A 15565-nucleotide genomic window follows, 5' to 3' on the forward strand; every position below is an offset into this window, starting at 1 on the left:
ACGTTACTCACGAGCAAATGCTTTCCACTCTTTAATTACGGTACAACCTTAATCTTTCCCGGATACAAAATGTTGTACAATTTAGCTGTCAGTCTGTTTTATTTGAATCGCAAATAGTTCCCCTCAAAATGACTGATTTCATGTACAAACTGCCGAATCCTAGATACCTCTTTCATTTCTGAGCCTGCAAATGGGAAGGTTCAAATATAGTGCAAATATATATCTGAATGAGCTGATCATTACAGTGACCACAGCGCAACTGAAACATAATACCATATACATGTACTATAAACTTCCGTATACTCGATCCCATTCAAGCAATTGCAAAATACGAGCATAATACAGTAAATATTATCGCAATTACGAAGCTATATATATAGCAAGAATAGCAGGAGGCGAGAAATATTCAGCGGAAGTCGAATCGGGTTAATCAATAAGATTGAATTGCTCATTGCAGGATTCACATTGCACTTTGCGCAAACACGAGCCCAGCCATAGCGCAACCTATACGTACCTTTTCTGCGACCACAATGAATATATTCTGCAAGATCTACGTCCCAATGAAGATAATTTGGTACTATGCCGACCATAACTATTTCATTGCACTTCGTCACAACACCACAAATATGTCATGTTCAACAAGCTGTGTAGCTTTCTATCATTTTTTTTAATGCTGCGACACGACAAATCGGGGTTTCAAAGATTCCACGGCGGAAAATACTATTTGTGGCCAGGGGTGTATAATTTCAGTACTCAAAATAATCATCTCTCACTATACTAGACTTAATCATTGGAATATTCGATTCAGATTAGCTGTGGGCTGACTGCTCAATCCTAGTCGTTGCGAAACGGGATTTCACTCTGTTACGGCTCTCTATGGGCATACGGTGAAATAAAATTCTGCATTATAAAAAGAGTAGGCCTATAACTCCAATTCCAATTCCACTGAAGTAGAGTAAGTCGGTACATCAATTGACACACACCGAAGCAAAACATTATCACTTATCTTTCTTCACTCTATACCCGGTCGTTATTGACGCGTAAATGGTCGCATGGTCGTGTCAACCACCCGAACCGTATTATTCGGCTGAAAACATACATCGCAAGTCGCAACTACAGCTTCGTGAAATCTGTTCGAGAATCCACATGGGCATCCGTGCCTGGGAATGATCGCCTCTTTCCCTCTGTTACGGATTTTTTTTGCGACTCGTTCGGTTTTTCCCTCTCTGCTCTCGCCGCAGCCTTTAATTGACTGTCAGATTGCCTCCATGCTTTAGCTTCAAGTCTCAGCGAAGACGTGTCCCTGCAAGATCCACGCAATCTCGGGGTTCGAGTACTGGGGTGTCCTGAAAGTGACAGTCCGTCGGTGGTGTCCGCGTGGTGAGAGCGTGCAGATATTTGTCCCAGAACAAGATTCGTCTGTATTCCCCCATGAGCACTGAAACATGCAGGTCAGAAGATATCGGATCATGGCAGATCATATCAGATCATGGCACTGCCGCACCCCAAACCCCCCAATTGGGGGGGGCCCGAGCTCGAAGGGGGCCCAAAATTATTTCGTGAATTAGCATAAATCATAGAGTATTTTTTGAAAATTTATGCAATTTTTTCAAATTTTTTTCGCGCTGCGCGCGAATTCAAGTAGCCTTTTATCTATAATATTGGGTATTGGCCATTACCGCGCCACCACCCACCAAGACATACAATCAAGACATGAGACTCCAAGAAGTGTGCCAGAACGATCGGCAGCGAGAAAAGCTTGGCCGAAAAGGTCTACGCCCTTATGCAGACCGAAGACTTCGTTATATATACAAAATACATATAGGTTTAATTATCCATAGGCGCCTAAATGACTGGCGCCGAATGTTCCTGTCTTTGCAATCTGAACCTCACAAGACACATACCATCCCGCTGGGAAAAGTTTTATGCCAGTGAAGAAATACCAATTTGAAATCGCGTGCGTCTCTTAGTTTAGAAGCCTACGTTTGGACGATTCTATACTTTTTGATATACCAGACTGGAAGTCACGAAATAATATCATGTAACGAGGTCATATCAACGGGTCCGCCGCTCCAAGATGTTTAATCATTATTTACGGGCCCTCCCGTTTTCAAGACACTTCAGCCAGCTCCACCGGTACATCTAATTACGTGAGTAGAGAGGACAATAAATTGATAGCATAATATATATGCAATCGCCGATCTGATTGACCGATTTTATCATAAATCATCGAAAATTTTCGCGCTTAGCGCTGGCTCACAATGCGGTACAGATAATTTCGTGACAAACGCGAACAACGTGATGGGGAGGGTCGTTTTATCACCCTATGGGAGCCCAAGACCCACGTTTTTTGGGGCCTGACGAGGTGCTGTTTCGTTCCTGCCAACGGGTATACCCCCGAAGATGTTTAATTATTATTGAGTGGTCCTACCTTTTCAAACACACCTCACTCAGCTCTACCGGCAAATCTGATTACGTGAGCAGGGAGAAGATAAAAATTGATGACAATATATGCAATTCCCGATCATACTGACCGATGAAATCATGAATTCTAGAAATTTTCCGCGCTTGGCGCGCTTAGGCGACAGAAGCTGATTCATTAAACAAAGTCCCAATGAATATGATGAATAGCGGTAAAAGTGTATCGCCGGAGGGGGTCTGGGGGGCGAAGCCCCCCAGAAGTTCGGTCTATAACCCTATGGGGGGAGAAAGCCAAAGTTTTGGGGGGGCCTGACGAAGTGCTGTTACGGACCTGCATGTAGGTGCGTTGGGTGCTCCAAAGCGTTGGAATGAGCAATCCCAATGCCAACGGACAGCACGATCGATAAGTTTATTAACGCTTTATCTAGTGGTTAGTCCCAGTGTCAGCGTGACCACTGTGCTTATTCCTCACTCTGAATATACTACCGATTTCGTTTGCGAATCAATGCTTTCGCCGTATTAATCTCATCCGGTATCATAGCAGATAAGATTGATTATATGAGTTAAGAAATTGCCACTGGGCGCCGTTAGCATGTTCGTAACTATCAGGGCTTTGGAGCAGCCGTAAATGTTGAATTGCTCCAGCTCTGGAGCTTTCTTCTATCATACATTAGCTCCAGCTCCAGCTGCGGAGCAGCATTATTACCACTGCTCTGCACTGTCTGGTTAGTACTGCACAGCCGGTAATGTAAACTCCCGTGGACTGGTAGCGCCCACTAGTGCTTCGAAATGGTTACTATAAAGAGTGTGTATTTCCACCCGTGTACCACCCATCACATTTGGGTGTGAATATACACCCATGACTTACGAAACCAGAACCTACCTCATAATTAAACCGGTGTATAAATCGAGTACAAAATTTTAATGCAGATTATGCATGCACGTAGGAAAGTATGCACGAGTGCACAATGCACATAGGCACGTAGGCACGTAGGCACGTAGAATCTATGACCGCGATATAATTCTGAGTTAGGTTCTGCTTTAGTTGTACCATCCTTTTCGGCCATTTGAGTGTGAGGACTGTGGATACACACTGTGATAGTTTCATACCCGATGTTTGTCGACATTGGCGAAACTGGACTGAGCGAGTGTCCTGGTGGGACTTGAGCGGGAGGATTATGCCATTTCTGTTGTCTGTTGTGGGCAAGCATCAACTCGGGTTTCGGGTAGTAGGCCGCCGCTTTATTCCTCTTCCGTATCCTGATGCTGAGAGCGTGTATTGAACTGTAAAGAACAGCAGGAATAAGTGACCTGAGTCAAGTCTATAGTCATTACAATTTTTTCAGTCTGAGTCAATTTTCGCAAATTTTCATAGTGACCCGAGTCCAGTCCAGTCATTTCCAAGTTTTCATCTCGAGGTAATTTGGAGTCACCGAATACTATAGGCCGGTGGTCACCAACCTTTTTGCAACCAAGAGCTACTTCTTGGGTACCAATTGAAGGCGACGGGGCTACCATTCACTCCCGTCGTTTACCCGTACAATACTGAATTTCCATTTTAACACGATAATCATAGCACTGGGCAGGAATCACATTGCGCTAAGACTTCTAACACAGTCTTGTAAAATCAAAAGATTTCATTTCAACTAGCTAGCCACCAGCATTTTTTTTAGAAAATCGTGAATTACTTCGCACCATGTTTGTATAGATTATGCAACAACAATCAACTCAATTTTTTAAATAAATCAGGTCACACTTGCTATCAACTTGATCTATATAGTCTGGAATGCAACTTGACACTGCAACTCTGAGTGAGTGTTCCAAATATGCACTGTGCATCAGTGAGGCGTGTTCTGTGTTTGTTTTTGATGAAGTTCGCGCCGATTCACAACGATAACTTGAACCAACTTTGCTTGCAACTAGGGATGGTGTGAACGTGAGGTTCACGTTCGCGTTCTGTGTGTGAACCACGGACATTTAGAGGTTCACGTTCACAAACGAACCTTGGTAGGTTCTGGACTGTGAACCTTTTTTATAGATTGCTATTTTCCACGTCATCATAACATCTTTCTTTGAAATTCTTTGCATTTCAACTTCGCATCATTCTATGCATGGCGCTGGCAGCATAAAAATAAACATCACCAAACGGGCATGCAACCTCCAATCTCAAATATTTTATTTGCTTTGTTACAAAAGTTTGGTCCAAATATCCAGCTTTTCATTTATGAATATTGAGTGACTCTCTGCTGTGAGTTTGACATGCAATCACACAACATCAAGAGCGAAATACACTACATGTAGCATATGTATATGTAGTTGGCCAATGATGCTTATTCAACCAATCAATGAAATTTCATGTCGTTGTCTAATGTAAAAATCTAACAGGCGTATCGGGTCAATGTGGATTTCATATGTTTATTGCATCATAAAAAATCCGTGTGACTGGGGTGTTGGCTACTGCTGTATAGTTTAACTTTCGCATTTAGGCTAATCCTCAGGGATCTTGGTTGAGGCTTCGGATCCCCGGCGCCGCCCGGCAGATCCCAGTCTTTCTGTTGATATTGTCCCACTCGGCGAGTACGCAGTAACTTAAGGTAGTAAAGTCTTCGTCGCACTTTGCGACTTGGTCTACTGTGGTTACTGCCTATACTGCGCAGCACGTCCAAGCTGCACGTAATCATTACAAGCAATCAGCTAGCGGAGCGAGAAATACACGTCCGCACTCGGCGACTGACTAAGAACTCACAGGAACGGTCCCGTGCCGTCTACTGGCAGCTGAACGACGCTTCCGCCTAATCGGCCATCTAGTGCGGCATCAAGACGAGCAACCAGTCGCCGCCATCATCAATCACATTCCGACGGAGCCATGGTGCAGAGGTGGCTGGAATCGGAAAACATGGCGCTCGACAATGGAGACTGATCTATCGCAACGCGGGCTGTCGCATGAAGACGCCCACGACCGCCTACGTTGGAGTCGCTTAACACGAGCCCAAAACTGATGTTCTTTTGTACTCTGTTTTCTTTTGCCCTTTTTAGTTTATCTAATTTAAAAGTCGATATATATATATATACTGCTGTATAAATTTTGAATGGGGTAATATTGGTAGCAAGTACAGAAACCCATTTTACACTTCGCTCAATATCAAGCAATAGCAATACTCAGACGGCGAATACATTGTACGGTCTGGCCTAGACCGTTGAGGCGTATATATGTCCTTGCAAGTCTTCGTCGAAATTGTTGGTAAAGCGACGAAAGATATTGGTTTTATGGCACTATGATATTATTTGATCGCCCGCGTTGATACATTTGGCGTCGTTTAAAACGTCAATATGTACTTCAGCATTGTGGCATTATGCGGCCAATAATATAAGCTATCACTTCACTAAAATGTAGGGCTGAAATCAGCAATATGACGTCACGTGACGTCATGAGGTTCACGTTCGCGTTCACACAGAACCTTTCAAAAAGGTTCGCGTTCACACGAACCTGAACCTTTCAGAGGTTCACACCATCCCTACTTGCAACCTTCATAGCTGCTGCACATACACCACTGTACTTTTCCGTGTCAACAGTAAGGCACCAACAGTACGGTGTAGCCTGGTAGGCTTTGAGGTGGAGGTCATTTTGCAGTGTTACAATTTCAATCAGCAACTGGTCAGCATCCGGGCTCAATACATTCCATTATGCCGGACAGCAGCAATGATTGAAGAAAGTTAGAAATAGGGTACTAAACTGTGTTGAAAACAAAAGAATCAAACTGTGTGAAAAGACACAATACGTAATGGGCATACAGATATTGAAAATATGCCAGTGCTTCACGGCTGTCTGCTACCGAATAGTAATGTTGTTTACTCCTTCGGCATTGTCCTAGACGTCGAGCTACCATAACGGAACCCCCCGCCATTTCAAGAAGACCGAGGATGGCATTCCGTCATATCGCCTGTAGGCAGTGCACTGTATCCTCAGTTTTCGATATCTTTTCATTCGATTACATGTTGGTATATTACCCATTGTAATTGAGGATATTTGATGTCATCATTTCAAGTGTTTATATATGCATTGTCGTTTGTAAGTTACATGTTAGTGTGCAGCATGATTTAAACAAGAATGGCTAAATCAATCAATCTATACATAGGCCTACCTACGTACAAAAGCTCACTGGTAAGTGCTGCTTTTCGATCTATTTTTTGAACAGGTTCGCGGCTACTCATCTTATCCTCGCGGGCTACCTGGGGCACGCGGGCACCTCGTTGGTGACCCCTGCTATAGGCAGTTTGAGTCGTTTGACATAATGTGCGGGCGAAGATGTATGCATGTTGACTAGACCAGTGGTTCTCAACCTTTTTGACATCGCGGACTGGTAAACGTTCAAAAACTAAAATTCACCCTCAATTTAATTATTACAAATGCATGCAACTTAAATGTAAAATGGAAACTTCATTTAATGCTGCCATTTTGATACAAAATATTTATACGTAGTTCTAATGACGTTTCTGCAAAGTTTCGCGAAGTCCTGTTAAAGACCACTAACTTGATTGCAACTGTTCTGTATCCTTTGAAACGAATGCGACTTTGCTGTATGCTATATAGCCACTACTATATACTGTCAATTGTCGCTTAATTGCAATGTCTGAATTTAACGAAGTTGGTTTAGATAGAAGTAGCTTTCATATACACACACGATATAAACCATACAAAAATGCATTCCACACTTCGAAATAAATTTTAAATTGAATGTCATATTTTTCTAATTAATAGACAAGTGCCCAAACTGTTGCTTTTTGGAAATGAGGTATAAAATTCTAATGTATCTGGCGGACCGGTAGGAAACTTGTTACGGACCGGCGGTTGGGAACCACTGGACTAGACCATGTCGAACTTTTCAACTTGGTTCCGTGCCATTTCCAAATTACAGTAAGAGGATATGAGTGTAAGTCGCTGAGAGCACTGCTCAGTGCTGACGTGGTATACTCCATGCTAAATACTACCGGAGAATAATTCGAGAAATTTGGTACCCGCAACTGTCGTCAAATGGTCGAGAAAGGACCGACTTTTCAATCGCCAACCATTCAACTGAATTTTTAATGTTTTTTCGTTTGAGGTTGTATGCTCCCCTATCCAAAATCCATGTAGGCCTCCGGTGTGTGAATTCGAATTCAACGACAGATATCCAAAACAGCACACATGCAGTAGATCAGTGCTCTTCAACCTTTTTCGACGTGGTACACCCTTTTAACGTTTGCTCAAAACTCGTACACCCCTGTTCATTAGGGGTCTTCAAAAATGACTTGTTCCTCAAATCGTACTAGCTACTTGATTAAATTGTTAGGTTACCTAACTTAAGCCTACACACCAAATTTGGTTCAATTCCAACCAGTAGCCGCATGGCTACGGAAGAAGAAAGTTTCTATTTATTATATAAAAATAAATAACGAAAAATTTAAAATTTTTCTGTTCACCCCATGAAAGTATTAGGTTGTCTATAAAAATGATGTTCTTCAAATTTGGTTCAATTCCAACCAGTAGAAGCGGAGTTATTGCCGTCAAAAAATTTGGATTTATATAAAATAGTATTTGATCACAGAGTCTATTCGCAGCCAGTTAGGCCGCCCGCCACGCAAATCGGAATTTATTTCGTGTCAGCCCAAAACAGCATGACATTACGAACGATAATCAACCTAAACGTAACAGTATTGGGGAGAGAGTAGGTAAAGCTACTGCTGCAGAAGCGGTAATTCAGATCAGCGATGATAGCAGGCGCACCAGCCTACTGCGTATCATGCCTGCCCCACACCTCACACAGTCGATAGTAGCACATGGGCTGCAAGAGATGTCAGTAACCTCAGATCGTATGCCGCTATACACAGTCTATTGTCGCTAATTTGCATCACTAATAACAAAATACTAAATTGCAAATATATGGCGAAATATTGGACATAAAATCGGCATTTTAAAACAAAAGGGTTTCGATTTCAACATGGAAGCTGTTTCGACCCTGGCTGGCTACGTCACTTCATTTATGTGCATTGCGGTACATTTATTAACGTCGGGTAGGAAGTACTGATTCAAGAAGTCTGCGCTATCGCGGCGGTTTCCTCAAAAATCACTAAAAGACAAATGACTAGCTGAACACATGTTTGTTGATAACTGCATACTTTCCAACACCAAACGGAACCATTGGTCTATTGCCGACGGCTAAATGAATAGGAGAAATATTTGCTTATGACATCACAATCAAGCGGTGTACAGTATTACAGTTGAGATAACATTGTACCATATTGCTCATTAACCTGTGCATCAACCTGTACTGACCCATAAACCTGTCTTTGTGATAGCTAGCCATCGGCTCATTGTAATTCGGATCTGGTACACCCCTGTACACCCCATCCGAGTGGTACACCCTTTGCAAATTCTGGTACACCCTAGGGTGTACGACAACCCCGGTTGAAGAGCACTGCAGTAGATAGTTATTCCAAAAATATATTCGTGTTTGTAAATCTTATTGATTTGCAAACCTGTATATAGCCGAAGATGTATTCACAGGCCCAATTATTTTTGGATATTGAGTTTACTTTTTGAAGATTCTCCAAAAATAAGATTTGAAAACTTCCAAAATTATGTTTTTTTTATGATGTTTTTTCAAGTTTTTCAGTGAATTTAACGAGTCGGGGAGAGAGAGAGAGAGAGAGAGAGTTCTTTTATTCGTCAACCATGAAATATAGTAAAGGCAATGTCCACAAACATTCACGTCCAATAGTATACATTTTTAAATTTTTTCCTCACTATAATTTGCACGGTATAGACTGGGAGACCCGATATGACCGAAGTCTTCTAGGCCGGCAGTGTAAATACTTCTGAAACAACCAGGAAACTTATGAAAACATACAAAAACAACGGCCTGTGTGTGAGGGAGAGGGTCGCCGAAACGCTAAAAGTAGTTCTACCCTGCGTTTCTGCTGACCGGGGTCGGCTGTCGAACAAGTGAACACCCGATAATATAAAGAATATCGACGACCAATTCCAATCCATGCCTCTCCGATACAAAATGAACGTCACTTTCAAGAGCATTATTGACGAGCGCTTGTCAGTATAGCAAAGGCTTGGAAGATTGAGGAGTTTAGAGAGTTTGAAGCCATCCGACAGTTCTTTGGATCCCTAATAGGCTCGATGTTCCCACAACTGTGACGGTCGAGGCTGATTTATTAAGAATCAATTGGAAGAAGGGTCTCTACCGGGCATCTCTCACTGATTTTTCTTTGGAGGGCCTTCTACAGGCCAAAGACTTTGTGACGAATGTATCGGAAAAATAGATCCAAGATCACTGATAGTGCCGATGTGTCGAATACAATATATAATATATAATAATATAATACCATACTTTCGGTGAAGTTTTCTAGTAGTATTAGTGCTTCAAAACTACTTCATTTCTTATTTTTGGATATCCTGCGAAATTAAAATTAGAAACATCCAAAATTAAGCTATTTTTGTTATTTTTGGAGAAATCCAAAAACAAGCAGGCCTGATTATGTGGGACACATAGATATTCACATCTACTTTTATACAAACGACAGATGTTGAGCAAATTAATGCACGGTGATTGAAATGACATAGTAATGTTAATAAAAGCCTTGATAACGGCAGTTCAGGGTATGCTGACGATGTTTTGTCTGCGATGTCGCTGCCAACGGAATTAACTATATTGAAAACAGAAATGGAATTACAATTCAATAAAAAGGATTGGTGTTTCGAAAGCAGAGGAATGCTTTGCGAAGTAGAATATTTGATGACATGAAAATTTGTCTCCGAATCACAAGTCATTCATCGTTTCTCATGCGCCGAGTCCCATTCAAGTCAAATCAAGTCACTTTAGGACAGGGACTTTTGTCAAGCCGAGTAATTCAGTAAACGTGACTCAGTCAGAATCAATTCATCCCAACACTGATCTCAGCCGAAAAGAAAAATATACATACCCGCATAATATTGTCAGCAAAATAGATCCAGCGAAGGATACGGGTCCTATCAGCATAGCTATCACAATTGTTACAGTGTCCTCGGCGCCGCACGTCATCCTATCAGAAGGCGCCATGGTTACTACCAACCCCGACAATGCTATCGGAGCCACACAGACAGAAGATCCCACTTGGATCTCCATTTCTTTGGATTCAAGTGTGTAGGCAGGCGAATCTATCATTCGTGTAATACCAGATTGATTGTTGTGACTTGTTTCAATGGTTACGTCACTCCAAGTTATTAGTGCCCTCATGTGGCAGTCGCAGACGATAGGATTTTTGAAGATCCAGATATGAGTCAACCTGGGCAGAGACGAGGCTATCGCTGTTGCCGAATGTCTGTGCTCCGAATTTGCGACCTTGAAACGCGGTATGTCACAGTTCTGAATGCAAACGCGACAAGTAAGACTCACGCCATTGTGAATGAAAATAGATCGCTACACGAATTGGATTGAAAACAAACTAGTGGGGAAGCCCATTCGGTTAGATAACCAACTTTACAGTACATAATTCATAAGATTTAATGATGGTAGTCATCTATGTCTTGATAAACAAAAACAAAACAAAAAAAACATAAACAAAAAATTACCCAATCATCAGTGTTTTATATATGCGAGGTTTTATATACCCTATACAGTTACGAATGAGAATTTTAAATAATTATTACCATATGACTCATATAGTTCGGCAAATTGAGTGAGACATGATGCTTTATACTTATATCGTATAAATCTTAATTTCTCATTCCGCTTAGGCTGTAGGATATGTAGGGTTGCCTTTAAAACAAATGGTTGTTTAAAATACTTTTGTGTTTTTCAAGTTGAATAATTATGCCATAATTTTGTAAATACTTTCTAAAACATGTTGTGTGAGCCTACGGAGGACGATTACCAACGGATATAGCCGACGTATAAGATACGGGATGGTCGGAATCCTCGAAATAGTCGGTTCAACAGATATAGAACGTAGATACAGATCATTGGTACGGAATGAATGTTCTGATGATGATGAACGCCAACTGTAAAAATGCTGCAAGACGATATAGTCCTAGCCTGGTCAAAGTTATTTTTGGTCCGTATATGACAGGGGTTGGAAGCCTATTTCGTCAAAGGAGCTATATTCACCCTATGTTTGCAATTATGAATATCAATCTACTATGACGTCACAATTGAATCGCGTGACGTCATGACCTAGTAAAACAACAAAAAAACAATAAAAAAACATGTTTTAACGAGGGCCTTCTTTTAAACATGTTTGTTTTAAATTGATTTTTGTTATAAACACGACCCTAAGGATGCGTGTACCCGCTATCAGCTATTTTGTCAGTTAAATGATCCAGAACATAGCTAGATAGTATCTAATACCAAACAATAAGGGACTCCCGATGTCTTTGCGAGTAGTAGAAAATCAGTGATATGGATGTCACAATTCTACCATTTGGGGTTCTCGACCTTTTTGGCCTTATTGTACCCTATCAAAGGTATCAACATTATGGAGTAATAGACCGTCTAACAATGCTTCATATTCTCGCGGCACTTCGTCTGAGCATTCCAAATGACACTCCGGTTGAGAGCCACTGCTACAATTCATTGATATATCACACAACCCGCGTTTCTAGGCTCCGGCATATTCCTAAATTCCTATATCAGGAGATTCTTGGATTGGGAATTCCGTGAATATGAAATTCAAACATACAAATACTTTACTCGCCTGTAGAAAAAGCATTCGCAGATTCGGTACGAATTGGAACGCGTTGTCCTCCAGCGCGGACAGCATTCTGTTGTCGTTGAGATAAAGAGTTTCCATCGCTACAAGAGACCGTAGTCGGTACGTCATCTGGTCAGCGTTGTATTGAATATCATCTCGGCTGAAATCATCTTCAACCAAAGCGGATAAAAAAAACGAGGAAGCCGATCGCAGGCCATTGCGCGACAAGTCTAGTGTTTGAAGTGTGACTTCGGGGCCACCGTTGATCCATCCTTCGGAAATATGCTGGATATCGCACGAGCTCAGATTCAATGCACGTAAATTCCGCAGGGCCGCAAATGCATGATACGGAATCGTGTTCGATGCTATCTTGTTACGGCTCATGTCCAGCGAGGCGAGCGATGGCAACATGCCGAATAGTTGAGCTAATTCGTCCGTTTTGAGTTTGGTAATGGAGTTGTTTGAAAGAGACAAAAATCTAATCATTGGAAATTGGAAGTCGTCAATGTTGAAGCTTTTTAGTCCGATTCTGTTAGACGATAAGTCAAGATGTTCAAGCTTTGGAAATTTCGTCAACGCGGTGCCTTCCACGTAATCGATCCGATTGCCGCTCAAATCCAGTCTGAAAATGGAATCAAATGTAGTCTTAGGAACGCGACAAAGTAAATGAGAGTGCTCGACAATTGCGATTCTTTCAAAGCAAGACGAAAGATATTTTGTTACTAGCACAAGACTGATTTAAGCTCTTGCTATCAATCATCTTGTAAAAGTGACGAAGACCGCAATTATGCCATTCAGGTAAATTAGCAAAGTATGTAGCGAAATTGAGCGCAATTTTTATAATTAAAGTCCCGTATAATTAACCAAATGATTAGATGTAAGAGTTTACGTTATTTAGTACGATTTCCCTTCCATTTACCTAGATTGTGTATTTGTTGTGGCCATCACTGTGAGGTTCTCGAAAAGTTGCGTTGTCGATATGGACAAAACTATGACATATATCAAGTAAATTCAATATATTTATAACATGCATATACCCTACCACGTAATTAATTTCTGAATGACTATCACAGGAGGATTTTGGTGGTCATATATATCTTATATTTGTTGACACAACAGGTCCTTCAAAGAAGAGGAAAAGTAGAGGCGAAAAGTACTGCGGGTGAAACAGAATTAAAAGTCCAGATGATTCGTCACTTCATAGGTACTATGATGTCACCTAGTTCTTTGTGGAATTAGAGGACAACGTGATTTTCACACCCTCGTTTCCAGCCTCGCGCATGCATTAGTATCCGTACAGCAGGAGCAGTGTGACTAACTGGCAACTCTGACAATACTAATTGATGCAGGAATATGGTTTTCTCAAGATATGAGACAACATCAGATGGATAGTGTAGTCTTTTTGATCAAGCGCAAGATGAACTTTGTTGAACAAGTTACAATTAGCAGCCTATTTCATACATTCCAACAAAACAGCAATTAAAAACAGTTCAAAAATAGAGATACATGTCATGTTGTAAGTATCAGCTCAAGTGTTACGACTACCATGCCTCAAGTTTAAATTTGAAACAGAGTTACTTTTCACAATCATCATGTCCTGATTTACAGTAGTGTGTCGCACATCGAGACAGGAGATACGTGCCGTCAACATTAATGATATCAATGAGTAACCGATACATTATGTATTTTACATAAGTGTGTTTATATTAGTACGACAAATTTCGCTGAATTACTACTGTCAATTCCATCTCAAATAAATGGCTAATGGATCGTAATTGAAAAAAGTTATATGATAGAGCAGACATATCTCGGGAGTTCGCAGTAAATTAAAGGTGCGTACGTGTCGAAAGTATAATTTTTGGGAACACTCTCGAAGTAGGGCAGGCTTATTCATCAGTATATGTTGACTTGTGCAGGTTGATTTCAGGATACACGACTTTGATGCATAAGAGAGGGCTAATGTATTGGATGGTGATAAATGATAATTATAGTAATTCAGTAGTCTAAATGCATCCTAATGATGTGATTCTAACAGTTTTTAATGAAGAACACCCTCCGGTTAAGAGGCTTTAATTACGGCCGATGATAGAATCGCAATGAAACCATGCAATTTAGACATGCGATGTGAATTCGTAGGATAATATTAAGAAAATTCAGCAATCACTTGAAAATGTCAAAAATTGCAGATACATAAAATGATAAATCATCAGATCACCACTTGAAGCGATAATTTAGCTGAGTCTAAATTTTACCTCGTTAATAACGGGAATTCCCCTACATCGTCAGCCTCCAATGTGTTGAGCGCATTCCCAGACAAGTCCAGTTCAATCAGCATTGGAAATAGCGATGCTTGATCCTTAGACCAAAGAAGGTCGATCAACAAATTATTCCTTAGAATAAGAAGTCGGAGACGAGGTAGATGTCGTAGGAATCCTGATGATATATTCGTTACCTTGTTGTTCGACAAGCTTAATACTTGTGCACCAATTTTGGGGGTCTCGAATCTATCAGAGTTTTCAAGCGATACCGTTTCAATAAGATTTTCATCTAGAAACACAGCATAGGCACTGTGCGCAATATCTTCCGGTATGCGAGCCAGGTTACTATTCTGGCATAGATAAATCATCATGTATTGAAGAGCGGCGTTGTGTTGGAAACGATTCCAAGCTTCAAAAATATAGCCTTCTTGAAGTACGTTGCTGACATGGCTTGCTGTGGCGTTGCCCGAGATACAAATGCATTTTTGAGGACATACTGCAATTTCATGGGCCTGGGTGACAGTTGACGTCGCGTGGAAAAGCGCTGGCAAAAATAACACGACGAAAGAGTTTAAACTCATTGTTTCTTATCTATAAGTAAAACAAGCAGTCAATGATGTCCATAATGAGTTCTTTCCGTCAACGCAATTTTCTTCAATGTATATGATTCCTGAATACTATCCACGTCCGTCCTCTATAGAAGATAACTGACTGACATTCAAAGTCAACGTTTATCGATAAGGTCACAAGGAATAATTTCACTGCAGAACATATTCAGGTACGTATATAATTAGCATTATTCATATTAAACCATTCCTCTCACAAGTCTAATTATGCGATGACTTTCAGATTCCTTTCCACGCGCCTTTAAAGTAATAACCAGATATGTACCATCCCCAAACTATGTCCTACTCTAGCATTCAACCTGGTGTATAATAGATCGCGAAGTAATACCGATTAAATCTATAAACATACACATTCACATTGATGAAATACTTGTCGCAACTTGCTCTGTAAGAAAATACAATTAATACCCGGCCCGACGTTGTCAGACTTCCAGTCTCAATAGAGAACAATCGCAGAGCTACTCCCAAAACATTCTGATCACTGTCCGTTCATCATAGATCGGAATTATTTTACGTCGTCGAGAAGCGTCAATAACGAGAGCA

General features: G+C 41.0%; 1 protein-coding gene across 1 annotated transcript; it reads right to left on the minus strand.

The window, feature by feature from the left end:
* Positions 1 to 281: 281 nt before the first annotated feature.
* On the minus strand, positions 282 to 15424 carry LOC145458583 (uncharacterized). Its single transcript, XM_080336995.1, has 5 exons — positions 14391 to 15424; positions 12142 to 12760; positions 10393 to 10814; positions 3532 to 3705; positions 282 to 1438 (listed from the first exon to the last, which is right to left on the minus strand). The coding sequence occupies exons 1-5, from the start codon at positions 14975 to 14977 to the stop codon at positions 1114 to 1116; spliced, it is 2127 nt and encodes a 708-aa protein (XP_080193121.1). The 5' UTR covers positions 14978 to 15424; the 3' UTR covers positions 282 to 1113.
* Between the last annotated feature and the right edge of the window lie 141 nt (positions 15425 to 15565).

The sequence above is a fragment of the Botryllus schlosseri genome, chromosome 16 (assembly GCF_051294905.1).
Source record: "Botryllus schlosseri isolate E-star chromosome 16, Bs_hap1, whole genome shotgun sequence".
NCBI lineage: Eukaryota > Metazoa > Chordata > Ascidiacea > Stolidobranchia > Styelidae > Botryllus > Botryllus schlosseri.

Excerpts from the sequence above, each read along its gene's own strand:
- LOC145458583 (XM_080336995.1), bottom strand. The coding sequence starts at position 14,977 with ATGAGTTTAAACTCTTTCGTCGTGTTATTTTTGCCAGCGCTTTTCCAC. Across the intron at positions 12,761-14,390 it reads GAATTCCCGTTATTAACGAG|ACTGGATTTGAGCGGCAATC; the intron begins GTAAAATTTAGA and ends TTCCATTTTCAG. Across the intron at positions 1,439-3,531 it reads CCAATGTCGACAAACATCGG|TGCTCATGGGGGAATACAGA; the intron begins GTATGAAACTAT and ends TGCATGTTTCAG.